At 41.8% G+C, this 17933-nt stretch overlaps 1 protein-coding gene across 2 annotated transcripts in view; it reads left to right on the top strand.

Moving 5' to 3' along the window:
• The first annotated feature begins 1271 nt into the window (after positions 1-1271).
• Positions 1272-17933, top strand: part of kremen1 (kringle containing transmembrane protein 1) — a 59332-nt gene continuing 42670 nt past the window's right edge. For both annotated transcript variants that reach the window (XM_044196964.1, XM_044196963.1), the window contains exon 1: positions 1272-1648. In XM_044196964.1, the coding sequence (XP_044052899.1) occupies positions 1570-1648 (79 nt within the window). In that variant the 5' untranslated portion in view covers positions 1272-1569. The remainder of the gene's footprint in view (positions 1649-17933) is intronic.

Here is a 17933-nt window from a genome sequence, read left to right as displayed (position 1 = left end):
AGCCATAGTAAACGGTCAGTATGGTTAAATTATAATAACTCTCTTTCTCTCAAACAATCTCTGTCTTTCACTGTAATATAAGTGCAGTTTTGACCAGCCAGAATCTCAAGGCCACACAGTTACATTTCTCAAAAGGGCATACGTCATGCTAGATTACTTTCCCTGTGCTCCCCATCTCAACCCTGTCGGTTTTGGCAAAATAAATGTTGGGCCTTTTTTCTTCAAGAGTGGTGAGATCATACTGGATTTTCTATTTTTAGGCTAACTGACTGCTTTTACTCGGACACATCTTCACTGCGTTGCATGATGCTTGCAGTGAAACACACGAGGGTGCTGTTTCACACTTAAGATGAGACTGCCAGTCTGAAATGGTTGGACTACAACTCACACCAAGAAAGTCTTTGCTTCCCCAGATTGTGCCCAGGGACTTCCACTTATTCCCACCAAAGGTTTTGCTTCTATTTATTAAATGTTAGCAAATAGGCAGACAAATAAAAGAACATAGAAATGTTTTGTGATCACAAGTTTCTTTGATCACAGCTCCAGCAGCGGGAACAAAACTGGAATTTCATCTCGAAGTAATAAGTAAAATAATTTCCTTATAGCCTCATCCATATCTTAATGAATCTCCATTGTATTAAGCTACAGGGCTACATGCTGTAACCACTGCTCTACCGGGATCATGTGCAAATCCTTCTCACTCCCTTTCCCCCTTTTCTATACTGTAGCTATTAAAATGATGTATTGCTGAGGTCCTTTGACTTGCCTTTGTGTGCAGTTTAGTATTGAATATGTCTAGCCCAGGGGTTTCCTAACGTAATGGACCCCCAATTAGATTTAGACCCCAACATAAAAACCTAGACAATACTCCTATAATATTCCAGAAGGGAACTTATTGTGTGCCTCTGGTACTGCATAGCATGTTTATGGTGAACTGTCATACTTTATGGCAGTTCTGATCTCTTGTGGCATCACTTCTATGCCTATAATATTACTATAAGGACCTAATCGCAAATGCATGATGGCCATTTGGTGCTTACAGTGTGGAATAGATTTTCTGTGATATTTTAGTTTTGTAGTTAGTTTTTTAGTTTTGCTGTAATATTAAACTTATTAGCAGGTAATTATTGTGGAAATATACTTTAGATCCAGTTTTTGAAGATGGACAATCAGTTTATATTTCACTAACCTGCTGTTCATTGCACCACAGAGTCCACCCTCCAACCCCGCCACCCTCCCTCTTCCTCCTCCTCCTCCTCCTCTTTTCTTTCTGCTGCTTCCCCAGCGCTGCAGGTTGAATCTATTGCCCCTATTTCCTGTCACATGGGTTGGAAATAGGATCCCTGCTTTCTACTATCTGTTCCCGTCTTTGTGGTGTCAGTGTAGTAGTAACTGTAGGACCTGCCTTGAACTTCAGGGACTTTTAACGCCGGCCAAAGAGCGAGTCCTGCACAGACCCGGACAGTCTACCAGCCAGTCAGCCAGTCAGTCCAGCAGCCCGCCAGCCTGCGCATCTGTCCGTCAGGCTGCACTTCACCTGAGAGCCAGTTCAGACTCTTTAATCACACGATGGATTCCCGGACAGTCACCTCTGCACTTCTTCTCGCTGGGGTTATTTCTTCCGCTGCTTTTAGTAATTTCGACACCGGTAAGTCTAACTTTTCTACTCGCCTTTTCTGAAGATATATTCCGATAAATATCTTAGTTGTCGGAAGCGTCTCCAAAGTTGCTCTTTAGCGCACCGGACAAGCTGTTATCATATCTGAAATTGTACAACACATACCCGAAAGTACGTTAGTTTTAATGTTATAGTGTTATTTTCCTATTTGGTATCGAACATGTCACATGTTGCAGTCGCAGTAACTTCATTCATAGTTCACTGCCTTGGTCCGAATCCCACTACGGCACTGTTTCCCAAACTGCATGATGTCTTTAATTGGGATGTTTACAGACGGCAGCCAGAGCAAAACGGGAAACGGGTTTGTTGATATTTGATTAGTTTGAAAACGAGAGAGAGAGAGGTGAGCGAGTGGCTCGTCTGATTAGACCACAGTTTCAGTGTTACCTTCACACCTACATGGTAAACAGTTGTGGTCCAAACCGTATCCAAAGGTGCCCTCAGACCTGTAGTGTCCCCGCGACAAACTCCTACCAAATGGTGGCCCATGTAAATCTGGAAAAGGCTTAGAAATAATCGGGAACCCCTGTTGTGTTGTTCTGTAGGCTACGTTTCGATTTAATGGCTTGTAACACAAACCAGCAGCTTTTACGCACTCGACTCTGCAACACATCCTGCGCCTTTAGTCCTGATGTGTTTACCTGTTCTGCATCAGCTGCGTTAAGGTGATCAGCCACACTGTAGGCTCTTTGATTGTTCACATTTTCAGCGGTTATGGAAGAACATCTTGATGATGTTCCTAATGTCCATAATAATATTACTGTTTTACTGCATTACTGGCTATTGTGTCTTTAATTGAACCATACAAACACCACCTCCCCCCTGAAATGAACTCAAAACCCTCAGCTCAGTCATCTGATATCATCCATTTAATGTGCCATCAAGTTCAGACTAATACGCAGGGATATGCTTGCGTCTATCTGCAGAACTTCAAAGTTACAGCCGGATCCCCATTCAAAGCAGCCTTCCCCGAGAATATTTTGTTTTAATGTGAATATCTAATAATGATGACCACACAAACCAAGCTTCTCCTTGCTGTAATTTGTGCCGCGTTTCATGTCGAAGCAGCAAATCCTCGTGCTTTCCTTTTTAATTTTTTTGTCTCTTAATTATACCCTTGGATTTCAAATTAGAGGGTCCACCATCTGGGCTAGTGCATAAGTACTCCCATGTGTACCTATGTATTAACAAAGTATTTAAAGCAATGGTATTCCCCCTCATAACACTGGGGAGAAAAAGGCCAAGTTTATGTTTAGTTTCTAAGTCATCTGTGCCATATTTACTGTACAGTAAAACAATAATTTCATGTGTCTACAAGAAGTCAGTCTCTTGTTGTAAATGCAAAGAATGACTGCTCTCGTCGCTCTGTTTGCCCTTTATATATTTGGAACTGAATGTGAAACCTTACAACACCTAAAGGAAAAATCCACCCTAAAACCCTTTTGCACTTGTAGTAAAGACGCAGCTGTTAGTTCAGTTTTTACAGTTGTTTGGTGGTCTATATTTCTTACAACCACAGATTATTTGATAAATGTCTGGAGCTCCTATAGAGTTCAATAGCAGAAGAATGGTCTTATATGTTAAATGTGAGTGAAAACATCAGATTTTTAATGTCAGGCCCTCAGAATCAAAGAATAAGGGCTTCCTTCCAGATGAACAGTTTTGTGCTCATGTTTAACAGGAGAAATCCAATCAAAGGAGATTAAGTTTGCAAAATCATCATGCTCTGGATACTGGTGAACAGCTTTCTGATACAACAAGCAGAGCTGCAAAATAACTCCTGAATTGCACTGAACTAGTTGATGTGGATATTATAAGTGTGCTACTTAAATATGCCCCATGTTATTCTAGTGGTCTAGCATTACCCAGATACATTTTATAAATGTGAACATCTCTGTCAGAAAAATCCAGTCTGTGATGGCTTTATGAGGTCAAATCTGGGCATGTGCAAATATGAATTCTTAAAACAGCAGAATTTTCCTCTAACTGCTAAAGCTAGGTCACGCAGCAGCTTATAAATGCTCTGCAGAAAAACAGCCGCTGTTGCTTTTGTGACAGTGTCTAAAACAACCATACTAGAGTGCTTTCACTGTCCTGGTAGACTGCAGCATCGCATGCACTGAGGGCTAATCATGTGCTCAGTGACATGAACATGCACGCTGAGATGTATACACACACATATACAAAGAAGAATATAGCCGCAAACAGCATTTCCAGGGTTCAAGCCAACACAGACCGTTTTGATCTGGACCTGGTCAAATGTGCAGTGAAATCTCCATTTTTTGCATTTCTGATTTTCACAAATAGAATGAAGAAGACAAACAATTTCTGATTCTTATTCGTGGTATGTCACACACATTGTTTGCCCTTGTAGCGTCCCCTAGTGGTTGATTTGAATGAAACCTTCAGGGTATGTTTCAGGCACTTATGTGGACATATCCTGGAAGTTTTGTGATGATTGGACAAACAGTTGTTGACTTTGGTCTATTGATGTGCTGAGCCACAGCCCTTTTGAAGTTCATTGGTCAATATCTTGAAAACTAAAAAAGATATCACCAAGCTTTATACCACATTTGATAAGCTCGGTCCAAGGATGATCCATCGACAATTTGGTAGCAATTGGACCTATGGTTTAGGAGGAGATGGCAAAAATGTGTTTTTCAAAAAATTTAAAAATGGCGGAAAATCTAGTTAGGCAGACTTTAGTGGTCCAAGAGGATTTTTTGTAGAGCACATTGAGCTGGACTTGTGTGAGAAATGCATTTGGACATATGGTGTGAGGGGTGTGGCCTGTTCAAAATTGCATTTTTGGTTCTTAATTACCGTGCAACCATGTGGCCAATTGGGCTCATATTTCTGTGGAGGCACATGCACATCATTCCCAGTTATTTGGCCAAGTGTCGTGTTTCTAGCTCATTCCTGCTCACGGCAATTTGAGCCGCAGCATAAGACAAACAATAATAATAAGACAGCCAAACAACAAGGTTTCAGCCCCTTCGGGGATTGAACCCCTAAAAATAGTGAAAATGTAGCTAAGGGTTAGAGATGACATGACCTGGTTGTAGTTGGAGCAGCTAAGTGCCTTTATACAACCTATAATATAAGAATCTTCTCCCATACAGCACACTCCCAGTATAGAGTGTCACCACAGACTCTTATCATTAATGTATATGATTTCTCTTCCACCTGAACTCAGTGGCTTTATAAAGAAACTCATCCTGACTCCCACATGCTGTTTTGTCTGACTGTGGCCTGCCGCTGCTCACTTGGCAGCTGCTTAGACCCTTCACACAAGTGGAAGCTGAATCCTGTCAGAGCTGTCAAGATGAGGCATAATTGAGTTGCTCTGTAAGCCGGTAATGATGTAGCTGATGGTGTTGGTGTCGTGAACAAGCTCAAGCTGGTTAATCAGCGGGGGAAATTATTTTGTTCTTGATGTTCCTGGTATCCATGACCGGTCTTACTGGCAGGTTGACGATGGGGACCAGTGGTGAAAGTGGTGGTAAGATTCCCACAGTGCACCATGCACCTACAAGTATGTCTTTTGTTTATATAAATGATGCATCATCTTATTGAAATGGAGGTTGAGGCAGCTTTTTCATGAAGCTGCCAGTGTTGCTGTTACAGTAAGGTGGCTCACCTTTATAGTGATCCTTTTTAAATTCAGTGGCAGGTTGAGCAAGCTGTTTTCCTGTTAGTACATGCAGGGATAACCTATAAGCTATAGTTTAGTTTTTAGAGTTAGATGAGAAGATCACTATCTCTCATATCTGTCCATTAAATATGAAGCTACAGCCAGCAGCTGGTTAGCTTATTTTCGCACTCTGAAGCCCACTAATTAACATGTCATATCGCATTTGTTTAATCTGTACAAAAAATGTAAAAATGACAATTTCAAGGCCAAGAAATATTCCGATACAAAACCTCTGTAAAACTGTGACTTGTCATTTTTACACTTTGGTTTTTGTGCAGATTAAACAAATGAGATATAATGTAGTGAGCTTTGGAGGAGCTGGTAGTTTTGTTACCTTCGGACAGAGCCAGGCTAGCTGTTTCCCCCTGTTTCCGGTCTTTGTGCTAAGATGAGCTAAACTGCTGACTGTAGCTTCATATTTCATGGAATGATATGAGAGTGATATCAATCTTTTCATCTAACTCTCTGCCAGAAAGCAAGTGAACGTATGTCCCAAAATCTTGAAGTACTGCTTTAACAGAGTAGGAATGAATCTTTCTCCAGTCTTTGTGATTTTCTCGTGAAATTCTACATAGTTTTACCTATTCAGGCCTGTAGTAATTATTCAAATGAAAGAATCTGAAAAGGGAAAAGCACTATTTTGTTGCATAGCCCATAGTCATATGGGATTTGTTGGGTCTCTGTAAATAATATTATAAAGCGTATGGTCTAGACCTACTCTATAGGAAAAGTGCAATGAGATAACTTCTGTTATGAATTGGCGCTATATAAATAAAATATATTGAACTGAACCTGTGACAAGGCATTTTAAGAAAGCATTGCTTTGATTTAGAGGTTCACAAGGCAAAAAGGTCGACTACAATTGATCTAACTGATTCCACTTTTCGCAGTCATGAATAACAGCAAGATCTCCAACAACAGCAACATGAGTGGAGTCACAACCTGTGTATCGCGGACTTTCTTTCTATTACATTTGAAGGAAAACAGTTAGCTTTGGTTGTGTCGAGCTGAGGCTTGAAAAGGGCAGGCTGTGACATTTTAGCAATATGGAATGCGCTCTCATTACATGATCACAGAAGACAGGGCCGTCAGAAATAAGGCCCGATGAAGAAAACATCAGGTTAATAACAGGCTGTGCTCAACCAACTGAATCTTGGACTGATCGGAGGAGGTGAGAGGTGCCTTATGGGCTTTCTTTTCATCTGCCGGCTTTGCCCAGTCTCTACTCAACTAGACATGCATGAAATAACCTGTATGGCTACACTGGGAAGACGTGCAGAGGCTGATTTCTGCGCAGTGGGGTATCTTATCAAACTAACTTGCCGCAGGTGAATCAGCTCGATTATTTCCAGACCAAACTGGAGATTTTTAAGCTTTTTGCTCTCATTCAACACTGGCACTCTTCTTTCTTCCGTGAAGCATTGTAGGCACCAAATAGAGTGATGAGGGGATGAATGACAGCATGTGTTGTGATTTCTCTTTGTAGCCTGACATGCATATAAGCTGCTGCGTAAACTGGCAACCCTCTGTTTCATCTGGCAGCTTGCTCTCTTTCCTGCTTCCCGTCTGATCGCCGTCCAGCAGGGCATGACGTTGGCCTGGACTCTGTCAGATTCATTGCACTCGGCCGCAGACGGAACTGGGCATCGCTGTGCGGCGCAGTAGGCGAGTCGAGGTGGCCGGAGTGTGGTTTAAAACGCTGCACAGGCTCCTGAACAGTAGCTCACACAGAGGCTTGGATTGTAGTTTTTGAATCTGGCAACAGTTCTGTGTTCACTAGGTTCACGTGTGATTGATACTGTGACTGTGTGTGTTTGTCTGTGTATATGCTCACCTGTTTGTGAAAAGCAGGGGAAAGGATGCCAGATGCTTTTCAACATTTCCATGTATGCAAGTCCAGGATTATTGTGTATTTTTGTGTGCGTATTTCTGCTTCTCTACCTACCAACGTGTGTAGAGCTACAACTAACAATTGTTTTTATTATTAGTTACTAATCTGTTGAGGTTCAAAGTTCATTCTTGACCTTGGAAAGCGCAGTTGAGAAAACAATCCCTCCACAAGGGCCATTTAGACGGTCTTCTGGAGCTTTTGATCATGTCACATGACCAACTTTGTCAGAAGATGGAGTTTGCCCAGTTGTCATGGAATTGTAGATGTTAATATTTTCATATTTGTTCTGAACACTTTATGGATTTCTTGTCCATGTTGGATTAAAAACTGAGGTTTAAAGTTGATTCTGTTAATTATTTTTATGATAAGTCAGTAAGTCTACAAAATGTCCGAAAATAGTGAAAAATGGCCATGACAGCTGTCCACAGCCCGAGGTAACGTCTTCAAATAGCTTGCTTATTCCATCCATCAGTCTAAAACCCAAAGATATTCAATGTAAAATTGCAGCAAATTGTCACATTTAGGAAGCTGAAAACGACAAATGTTTGACATTTTTCCTTTTAAAACTGATGATTAGGTTTATGTCACTTGACTAATCAGTTAATCAGCCAATAATTTAAGCACCACATTTTTTTGAGTAAAGTTCAAATGTGAGGCAACTGTGGCCATCTGGAGCCTCTATAAACTTTCAACGTTCCTGCTCGTGATTTTTAAGGGGCCACGTGAAGTGTCAAACCAAGAGGTCTCACATCCTCTGTCAGATGCCCCTCCTCTCATGTAAACCTTCCCCACCTTTGTAACCCCTGAGACAGAGGGATCTTTGTAAGTGTGTGTGTGTGTGAGAGAGAGAGAGATTCTGAATCGTCTGCCTTGGAAGATAATAACAGACCATCTTCAGCTGAAGGAACACGAGCTTGTGTTGGCAGAGGTGATCGCGATGGAGCGTCGGTTTGAGGAGAGACAGCGGGTTCTTAAAAAGTTTAACATAAGGGCTTTTGGTGTGTGGGTAAACCCTCTGTGCTCAGTGTGGGGAGTGTCAGAGGGCATTATGGGAAGAGGTTGCATGGGGTCTGGGTCTCAGATGTGGGATGTGTGGTCCCCCCCGCTTTTCCGGTTCAGAGATGGAGATGGAAACCTCTCCTCCCTGGTGAGCTTCTGTGCTGCAGACACAAGTTCAGACAAACCACTGGGGTAGATTGCTGTACTGTACTGTGTGTGTGTGTGTGTGTGTGTGTGCTGATCTACATGTCTAAGTAACTGTGTTCATGATCAAGGATGTGACCATGTGTAAAAACCAGTGGGAGTTTTAAACTTTTTTGCATAGGTTAACTTTGGTTCTCACTTCTTCCTGGGTTTAGATTTATGTTGAATTTAGGCTCAGGATTTAGAGTTAGGTTTAATTTAGGATTTGATTTTCTAATTAAAAAGTAATTTAAAAGTACATGTGGGTGACCAATCACCTCTTTTGAGTGAACATAACAAGGAAAGCGTTTGTAAACAAAAATCAGCCTTATTTTAAAAAAGCATTCATATATTAAACACAAAGGTTCATATGCTGATGAAGAAGGTGAAATGCGGTAAAGAACTCCGGAAAAAGGGTAGTAAATGGACCTTTAGATAAACTCTCCGGATTCGCTCGTAGTAACAAAGTCAATGAAAATCATCACCCGATTCGTAGTTCTCCTTAGCGCTACATACCGTTTTCGCATCTTACAGCTTGTTGTTTTGGTTTTTATGGCCCAAAACTGAACTGTGGTGGTTCACTCCCAGTGTCCCATCAGCATTGTTTCTACCACAGCAGGCAGCTGTTTCCAACAAAAAGCTCTAAAAACCAACTGTATGCTAACTGCTTATCACCAAACAGAAGACAAAGTTAGCAACTAGCTGGGGAGCACAGTGAAGTATTTAGCTGCTTATGAGCAAAATATTTCCCTCAGGAGTTGGTGGAGACCAAACCAGAGCTAACAAAAGAGTGAATATTGGGCTTACATTTGTCAGGTGGTGATAAACACGACTCCAAATGAATGCTAATGTTGCTCTGTTTCTGCTGGATGTGTAAATAGGACCCTTTTTGCTAACGACATTACCATAGCATCTTTACAAGGTGTTAATGTTAATGTACTGTTGTGTTTGCAGCTTGTTCCACTGCCCCCAGTGGCCATAATCAGTTAATACTGATGCAAGATTGTTTTGTCATTTACATATTCTTTTGTACATAAAAATCATCTATTTGCCTGCAGTAGATAGTTTTGCTTCTCACTTTAGCATACACTGTGTTGAGTGCTGCTGGCATTTTAGTAATGTCATAGTGTTAGAAAGTTAAACATGTGATACATTTTTTTTCAGGTGGCTTGTAGAGGAATAAATGTAAAAAATATTGCTAATGTGGGCATGTCTGTAATTAGAACTATAAGTGAACAACGTGTTTATCCCCTGCACAATTTTACCTTTCCAGTTTCTCAGAGTCCACGTCTCTGAAAGCAGGCAAAGTAGTCCATAATATGTAAAATCAATGCCTTATCTTTACTGTATATTATATTTTGTATATCTATTAGTTTTTTACTTAACTGCCAGACTGCCAGACTCCTAGACATTAGCTTATAATTTATAGGTAGCTAGTCACTGTTTTATATGTTTTATATATATTTATTTATAGCCCCCCACCCCCACCCCCACCCAATACCATGTGATCAATAGTATTGTAGTGCACAAACTGACAAAAACAGCCCTCAAAACCAAATTAAATTAAATGGTTAATCTCAATAATTCCAAGGGCTTTTTGTGATTAGTGTGATCTACACTGAGCGTGAAGAGAAAAACAACAAGATGTTGACTAGTTTGAGGTCATGAGTCATTTTATTTAGAAAGAAAAGCTTCTGCTGAGATTTTTCAAATGTAGATTTTTGGCCCTTTGAGTGCCTCATGCCATGTGACATTTATCCCCATTGTACTGGATGGAGCTTTGGCCAGTATCTTCATTCCTCAGCATTTCACATTAAAACTATCTGGATGAAGAGATTACTGTCTGGGTAAGAGGAAACATCAGTTTTGTAGCTGTCGTTTTCCTTTTCTGACTTTGGAGATAATGGGAGTCCCTTGCCTTTCACTCAAGGGCATGCAAAAGTGTCGGCATCAATCACAGGACAGAACAATCCACTGGGGACACATGGTTGCTTTTACTGCCTATTTTCTCATCACTTATTGGAAACATGAGTAAGTTGACAAATGGGCTGATCTCCCTAAAACTTTTGTACACTCTGTAAAACTTTATACTCCTTTAAATATCCTGGAGGTTGCACACAGGCTCACTCAGTATGTCTCCTCTTTGTGTTGTGTCCATGCATAATCAGCTCCACACCAGCCTATATGGAGCCCTCATGAATCTCCAATGGAATGCCCCAAGAGGTTAAGTTTATCAAGACAACAAAACACACCAACAAAAACTAACTACGCATATCGACTTCAAATGACACTGGGACTGTCAGGTGACCGACAACAGACAGACAGAGATGCTAAAATGCTATGCTGCTCTTAGCTGTCCTTGCTGAGGGAGTAACACATGAGCAGTGCTACCCGAATGAAAATTGCAGAAATGTGAGATTCAATTATTTTAAAGTGTAGTCAAAATAGGGGTTCTGAGACAGTTGATTGTCAGAAAATTAGTTAGTTATAAGTTTGATAATTTAGTAATTATTTTATCAAGCAAAAATGCTAAACATTTGCTGGTTCCAGCTTATCTGCTGCTTTCCTCTGTTTTCCATAATTGTAAATTGAATATGTTTGGGTTTAGGACTGTTGTAAAATCTGAAAAATAATCAACAGATTATTCCATTTTTTTTTTTTGCTACAGCCTTCCTCTAAATATCACATAAAATGCTCCCTCCACAAAAACGTACGCTACAAGGTTCAAGTGTAGGAGTAATAACAGGCTAGGAAGAGGCGCTTCCTCTGAGCATCACCCAATATTGTTGTACACTTGTATGGTACTTTATTGACTATAAGGTAGATTAAAAACTAAGCCATGGCTCATTATACAAACCTCCACATCTAGTGCTCCAGTGACAGGAACACCAGCTCACAACAGCGACCTAGCAGTGATAGATGAGGAGAGAGTTGCACTCATTGAGAAGCCAGACACAGAGGGTACAGAGTCTGAAATGGAATAAAATAGAGCAGAGCATTTTCCTTTTTGCATATCCCAACACTCATGATACTCAGCATGTCTTGACTTGTGAAGACAGGCCAAAGTTTTGAAGAATTCCCTCATTTACTTGGCCGAAAGTAAGTTGAATGTGGCACGCAGTTGGTAACCGAAGAAGAGAAAAAAAACCTGTAGGTCAGAAATGTGTGCTTCTGTGTCAAGCTGCTGCCCATTTACTTCCTGTTGACCTCTGGGTGGTGCCCTGCGAAGGTCAAGTTGCGGGCAACGCCCTTGTTCTTCCATGCCAAGGGATTGGACCGCCCATAAAACCACCAACCACTAAGATGGAGAAACAGACCTAGTTATTATAAACACAATCATGCTTATTATCATGCCACTGTGATTCTCGTCCTGTTGTGTTCAAAGGCTTACATTTGTTTTTATCAAAGTATCTCTCTCTGTGTCGTTCCCCGCTCTCTCCATTTCTCTTTTTGAACTACCGCTGAATGCAACTCTTTAATTTTTCACTCACCTTGTGCAAATCACCACCTGCTCAGCGAGTCGGTCGTCAACCCAGCATGCAAAGCAGCCAGGCCAGTTCCAGCTTCAGGATCTATGATGGTGGTGGTGGTGCATGGGTAGCCCCCCTCAGAGGCGACGAGGCATGACGGGTGCGATAGTCATGTAAAGCACAGAGCGGCGGGAGAAAGAGGCGTCCCCAAACAAAGTGGAGTGAGGTTGTTGTGTGTAACTCTGGTCCCTGATCCACGGAGGCGGTCCTGTGAGACAACATGAAATTAAACTGTCAAGCCGCTGCCGGCTGTACATAACTGTCAGGCTTGAAAGAAATAAACAATGTTTAGGTGGGAGAGTGCACGAATGTGGCCAGAATAGTGGTTTGTGAGGTTTTGTTGCTCAAAGGTCAGTCAAGACTAGTCAGAGTATTTTTCTGAATGAGCTGTGACATGTTGTTTTTGGATGGAGCTCTTTAAAACAATTTAGCATCCTTACTTATTCTTTCACAACTCTCTTCATCTCAAACTATCTGGATTGTTCTCCAAGTTTTCTATCTCCCTCTCTTGTAACCGATTCACCTCTGTCTTCCCTTTCCCTCCTTTGCGCATTTTAATACTATTATGCATGAGCTGTGTTCCCTGGCCTCTTCGTGTACCTTGACATTTGCGTATGCATGAGGAGAACCACTCCAGTCAATGCCGAATGACATTCTCTCCCAGCTTTGCTGATGCTCTCCGCAGTAGTCAGAGCCCATCAGCTGGAACACACTCCAGGGCGAGGGTTTAAATCAAATAGTCAGAGAACAGTAATGAAATACCATAGAGCCTTATGTTCGTCTATGAATTCTATTAACTCTCAAACGAACAGTTGTTTTCATTATCAAAACTCAATTTAATTCACAGAGAATGGAATTTTAAAGGAGGTTTTAAGGCCCCAGGGAGATGGTCGATGGGCTGATGCATGAAAACAGTACACAAAATATAACTTTCTTCCTCAGCGCTTGATTTATATACTGACGTGAAATCAACATGTGCTATCAGCTCAGGGCGTGTTGATAAAAGGAAGTGCAGCTTTGGCTGTTGTATTGTTTCTGCATTTCAAGGTGGACAGGAAAAAACGATTAGACTTTGAGGTTTGATTTGTTTTGGTACAAGCCCAAAACCATTCTGGCTTCCGGTCTCCGTATTTCTCTTTTTGAACATACTATTAATAAAGCTTTCGACAAAGTATGATTAAGGTTAATTAGCTGTTATTCTTTCTTTGATTCAAACATGCAACATGTTCCAAACTTTTCGCCAGTGATTGGTTGGGTGTTTTTGCAAAAATCTCCCAGGCTGAGTTTCAAAGCAACCATGTATTTTTGTGGTGTCACATGCAATTCTGAGTTTTGAGAAGCGTAACCAAGAACATAACGGGAGGATATTGAATTGCTACTGTGTGAGACATGACCTGTCCAGCGAACCTTGTTCTTTTTATACTGCAGTTATGGTTGGGCCAGGGCCACTGAGGTCTGTGCTCTACTGCGGTAGAGTAATGGCAACCACTTTAAATAAATGGAGAGTAATTTCGCTGCTGAGCCCCGGGGTCTGGTTAGTGTCCAGCTGCAGCAGTTTGTGGCCAAAGAGGCAAATTGTCGCCTTTCCTCTTTGCAGGAAACGCCCACCGACAGCACTGATTTGACAAGACCAAGCAAGTGGACATGGCTAAGTGGACAGAGCAAACATTTGGACAAGTGAAGGGAGCAGACATAGCTAAGTGGACAGCAAACAAGGAACAAAGCCAGTAGCGGGCAGAGCTAAGAAGCCGTGACAGGGAAATGTGCAGCGGATCAGAGAGCGCACAGGGGTTGGACAACATGTTTCAGTGTGGTTGTTTTTGAAAGAATATAGAAATAAACGTCCATTAACTCGAGCTGCAATACCTCGGCGATAGTTAACTGGGCTTAAACAGTTCATGGACCCTACTTTAGAAATGCACGGGAACATCTCAGTCGACCGTTTTCACAAACAACCATTGTCCCTCACGCTGTGGAGCCAGTGATATCCCATTGCAATGCAAGGCCCTTTGAAAGAGGCTTGAACTCAAAAGGGGTGAAACCTAAGTCGCCAAGAGGCCCTGATTTAGTTGTCTGTCCTCCATCGTAGGTGAATACAGCTCCCCGAGGTGAACACAAAAAGGGCTGGGTCTGCAGCAGCCTACGTGGCACCAGCCTGCGACCAACGCCAACCGAGGGGTGGTCACACTCGGCCGATGCCATGAAACAGAATCTGCTGGCCCTCAATAGATACTCCGTAATGGATCCCCTTCTCAGGGAGGCCAGTGGGGTGCCCCCTGTCTTTTACCAGAGCCATCTGGTTCCCAGTACTGCTGCTCTTCCCACAGCCGCACAAACCACAGTGAAAAAGGATCGCTTTCACAATCAAGATCAGGAACTGGAGACATGGCTGGTTAAAAGGGGTCTGAATGTTGAGCGCTGTGGTCCCCTCTGCAGCAGCCTATTGTGCTGTTGTTATTGTGTCCTTGGAAGTGCACTCTGTTGCGGTGTATCTGACAACCTTTTGTGATTTGATACAGTGGAAATGTGTGCTCTCTTCATGTTCTGATCAGGTCACTCAGGCAAGATACTTAAAAATAAAAGAAAGATTTAGACACGTTAGGAAATAATAGAGTACAATCCACAAAATGAGATGAATGTGCACTTTGGTGATAATGATCACGGATTGTTCTAAAGCCAACAAGAGGCATAAGGCGATTCAGTGTAGCGAGAGATTAAGGCAAAATGTCTTGACGCAAAAGAGATTTTCTCCACAATGTACATGGATTTAAAGTGTAAAAAAAATCATAAACATGCCAGGGAATGCTGAGGGAACAGGCCAATGCCTCCATCTGTAGTTTACAGAGATAGACAAAACAAATGTGTTTGATGTTTTTGCCACTCTCTCCAAACGAGCACGCTGGAGATTCATTGGATGCAGATGGGAGCGTGTTTGTGCTCCACACATTGGGTCTGTTCATCCACCACCGCAAGCAAGAAGTAAATGTTGATTAAACCTCAGTATTCAATCTACATCCATTACTGGTCTTTCGGTCTACCCCCAATGTCCGAGGGGGTTGAATGAAATCCGCCATTGGTCTGCTTTAGTTACATTTAATCACAGCACATGGCTCTAAGCCTCACTCAGACATTTGATCAACTTAAGCCCAATTTCCAGTAACCATGTTGTTCCATTTCTGAAAAGGGGCTTCAAAGCTGCCTATAAAGCTCAAGGTTCCCAGGCTGACGTGACACTTGGCCCTCGGTGGTCGGATTCTAGAGAATATCCAGACAGATTGACAGATTGGATGAGGTCTTTATTTATTTTTGATTTTTCTAGTTTTGTCAGTTCACACGGCAATAAATCATAGACCCACAGTAGACCTGAGACGATTAGTTGATTAATCGATAGAATAGATTGATAGAAAATGAATCAGCAACTATGATGATAATCAATTAATCGTTTATTTTCTAAAGCAAAAATGTCAAATTTGTCTAGGTTGCAGCTTCTCCAACATGAGTATTTTCTGCTTTTCTCGGTTTTATATCAGTGTAAACTAGGGATGTCCCGATCGGCCCATATTTAATGTTGATTAAATATGTATCTGACACATTGAAATAACAGCTATAAGCTTCTTAATCATCCAGGTCCTGGTTCAAAACTGTTAATCACAGATCAATTCAAATATGCCTGGATTGGCCCCGATACTGATTCTGTTGTACCTCTATTGTAAACTGAATATAACTATATATTAATATATATTTTGGATTTAAAGAATTTATGGTTTTTCACATTTTTCACTATGTTCTGACATTTTATAGACCGAACAATTAATCATTTAATTTAGGAAATAATTGGCAGAATAAATTATTAAATACTTGTTAGGGCAGCTCTGAACCACAGTAAACACAAGGCACAGTTGAGATAAAAACGTCAGGGGCTTATAAACTTTCTTAACTCAAGGGACAAAAAGTGAAACAATTTTTGATGACAACAGTCCTCTATTTAATTGGTGTTTGAAATTTCCTCTAAAAAGATTTTCAGCAACACCTGCACCCTCATCAGCTACTAAAGCGAAGAATTGAACATGATGTTCATATCCTCAAAACCGAACAAATAACTGCCATCTGCAAAAATACTTTGATTATCACATCTTTTAAATCTCTTCTGCTGCTGTACACAATGGCTTCAGCTTCTCTTGCCTCGAGTCTTGTTATGATTCACTTTAAAAAAAGGCGAGGCATCATTCTGTTTTAATAACGATGTCTGTTAAGAATAAACAGGAAAAAGAGCCAAGCTTTTGATCTGGTGCAGCAGTGTTTTTTTTTTGTTGTTGTTATTTTTGCATTAGCAGGTCACATCGCTCCCTCCCCTCGACTCAAGACCTTTATTTATCCAAGTTAGACCTCTTTTTCTCTGGACCCTGTAATCACACAGGACCTCTAAGAGAGAAAGAAGAGACAGAGGAGGTGGTGTGGTGTGTGTGTGTGTGTGCGTGGGGGGGGGGGGTGTCTGTAATGGTTGCATTCAATCCCCTGCGACAGCACAAACCAAACCACATATAATTTACATTCCTTAGATACGAGCTAACCTGAGCACAGACAGGACGAATGAAAACAGGTGTGGTTAGCGACAACCTTTCTCTTTTTCTTTCATGGGTCACCTTTCTTTGAGCTGCTATCTGGCTTTCATGTTATAGCTTGAAGTGGCTTAATGTACAGGGTAAGGGGCCTACAAACTGATCTGAGGTCCATCACTGTGTATGGATCAAAATATTATCGTTGGAGCAACGGAAAACGCGGAAAACATTCTACGTGAGAGCGGACTGGAGGCGAGCCGAAGCCATGCTGGCCGCACAGCTTACATAATGTTACCGCAAATCGATTACTGCCTTTGAGAGTCTGGCCCTTTGTGAGGAGAGGAGTTAGGGAATTGACAGACATATGCACTCAAACACACACACACACACACAAACGTAAGCTCACACATACACTTTGTGGGTGATATCTACAATACTGTGATGAGTGGGTGAGAATGGCATCACCCACAATGACACTGGCCCTACCACCGCGGGAACAAAGGAGCCTGTGTGCATGTTTATGTGTGTGTGCGAGTGTGTGTGACCTCCCTTCCCTCCACATCGGATCCATCTTAAAATACTGCGGCTGCTCTACTGATGAAAATTGCTCCCTTTCATTCTTACTGTAAGTGCATCGGGGGGTGGGAGGGGGGGAGTATGGGTATGAGGGGGCAGAAGGAGAAAAAAAGAGCTGGAATGATGTGGGTAGGAGTGCAGATTAATGCGCGTTTTGTCACTGCATATGTTTATCAGGGCATCTGACAGTGCAAGCTGACTGAGAGATCATTTTACCATCCATTTACAGGCAAAACAAAAAAAAGAAGAGAGCAAGCTTAAAACACCCCCATGCGAGACACGTACGGCCATTAGCAACAGTGAGCCATCATGACTTGTATCACAAGCCATAGATCCTCTGGTTATCAAAGGCTGCATGCGATAGGGAACCCATATGGGGATGTGTGATTTTCTTCACAGAGGACACGCATTAGCAAGACATATTTTCTCTCTGTTAAGCCCTGCATCGGTTGTTTGTTTGCTGGTGAAGGGCCCCAGCACGCAGCTGTGCCACAGAGCTCCTCTGGAATGAGATTTGTACCTTCAAACTCAGACCCCTGGCGTTGGAGACGCTAACTTTGTGTTTGCTGTTAATTTTACAAGCCTGGTTTTTGTCAGCCTTGTCTATAACACGGGGAAATGTGAAATAAACCCAGTGTTCACTTCATTGGTGCTATGCACAAGAAGGAGAAAATTAGAGCCTGGGTTAACAATCTGTGGGATCATAAAAACGGTCTTTGTCCCACCCTGACTCACTCTGTGTTTGCCTCTCTGTTTTCTTCTCTTCTTTCTTTTTTGTTTAATTTTGCTTCCCCTGCCATCGCGCTGTCTTTCACAATCTGTC

This window comes from Siniperca chuatsi, linkage group LG5 (assembly GCF_020085105.1).
Source record: "Siniperca chuatsi isolate FFG_IHB_CAS linkage group LG5, ASM2008510v1, whole genome shotgun sequence".
NCBI lineage: Eukaryota > Metazoa > Chordata > Actinopteri > Centrarchiformes > Sinipercidae > Siniperca > Siniperca chuatsi.
Note: the sequence above shows the minus strand (reverse complement) of the source record. Positions and strands in the feature narration are given on the sequence as shown.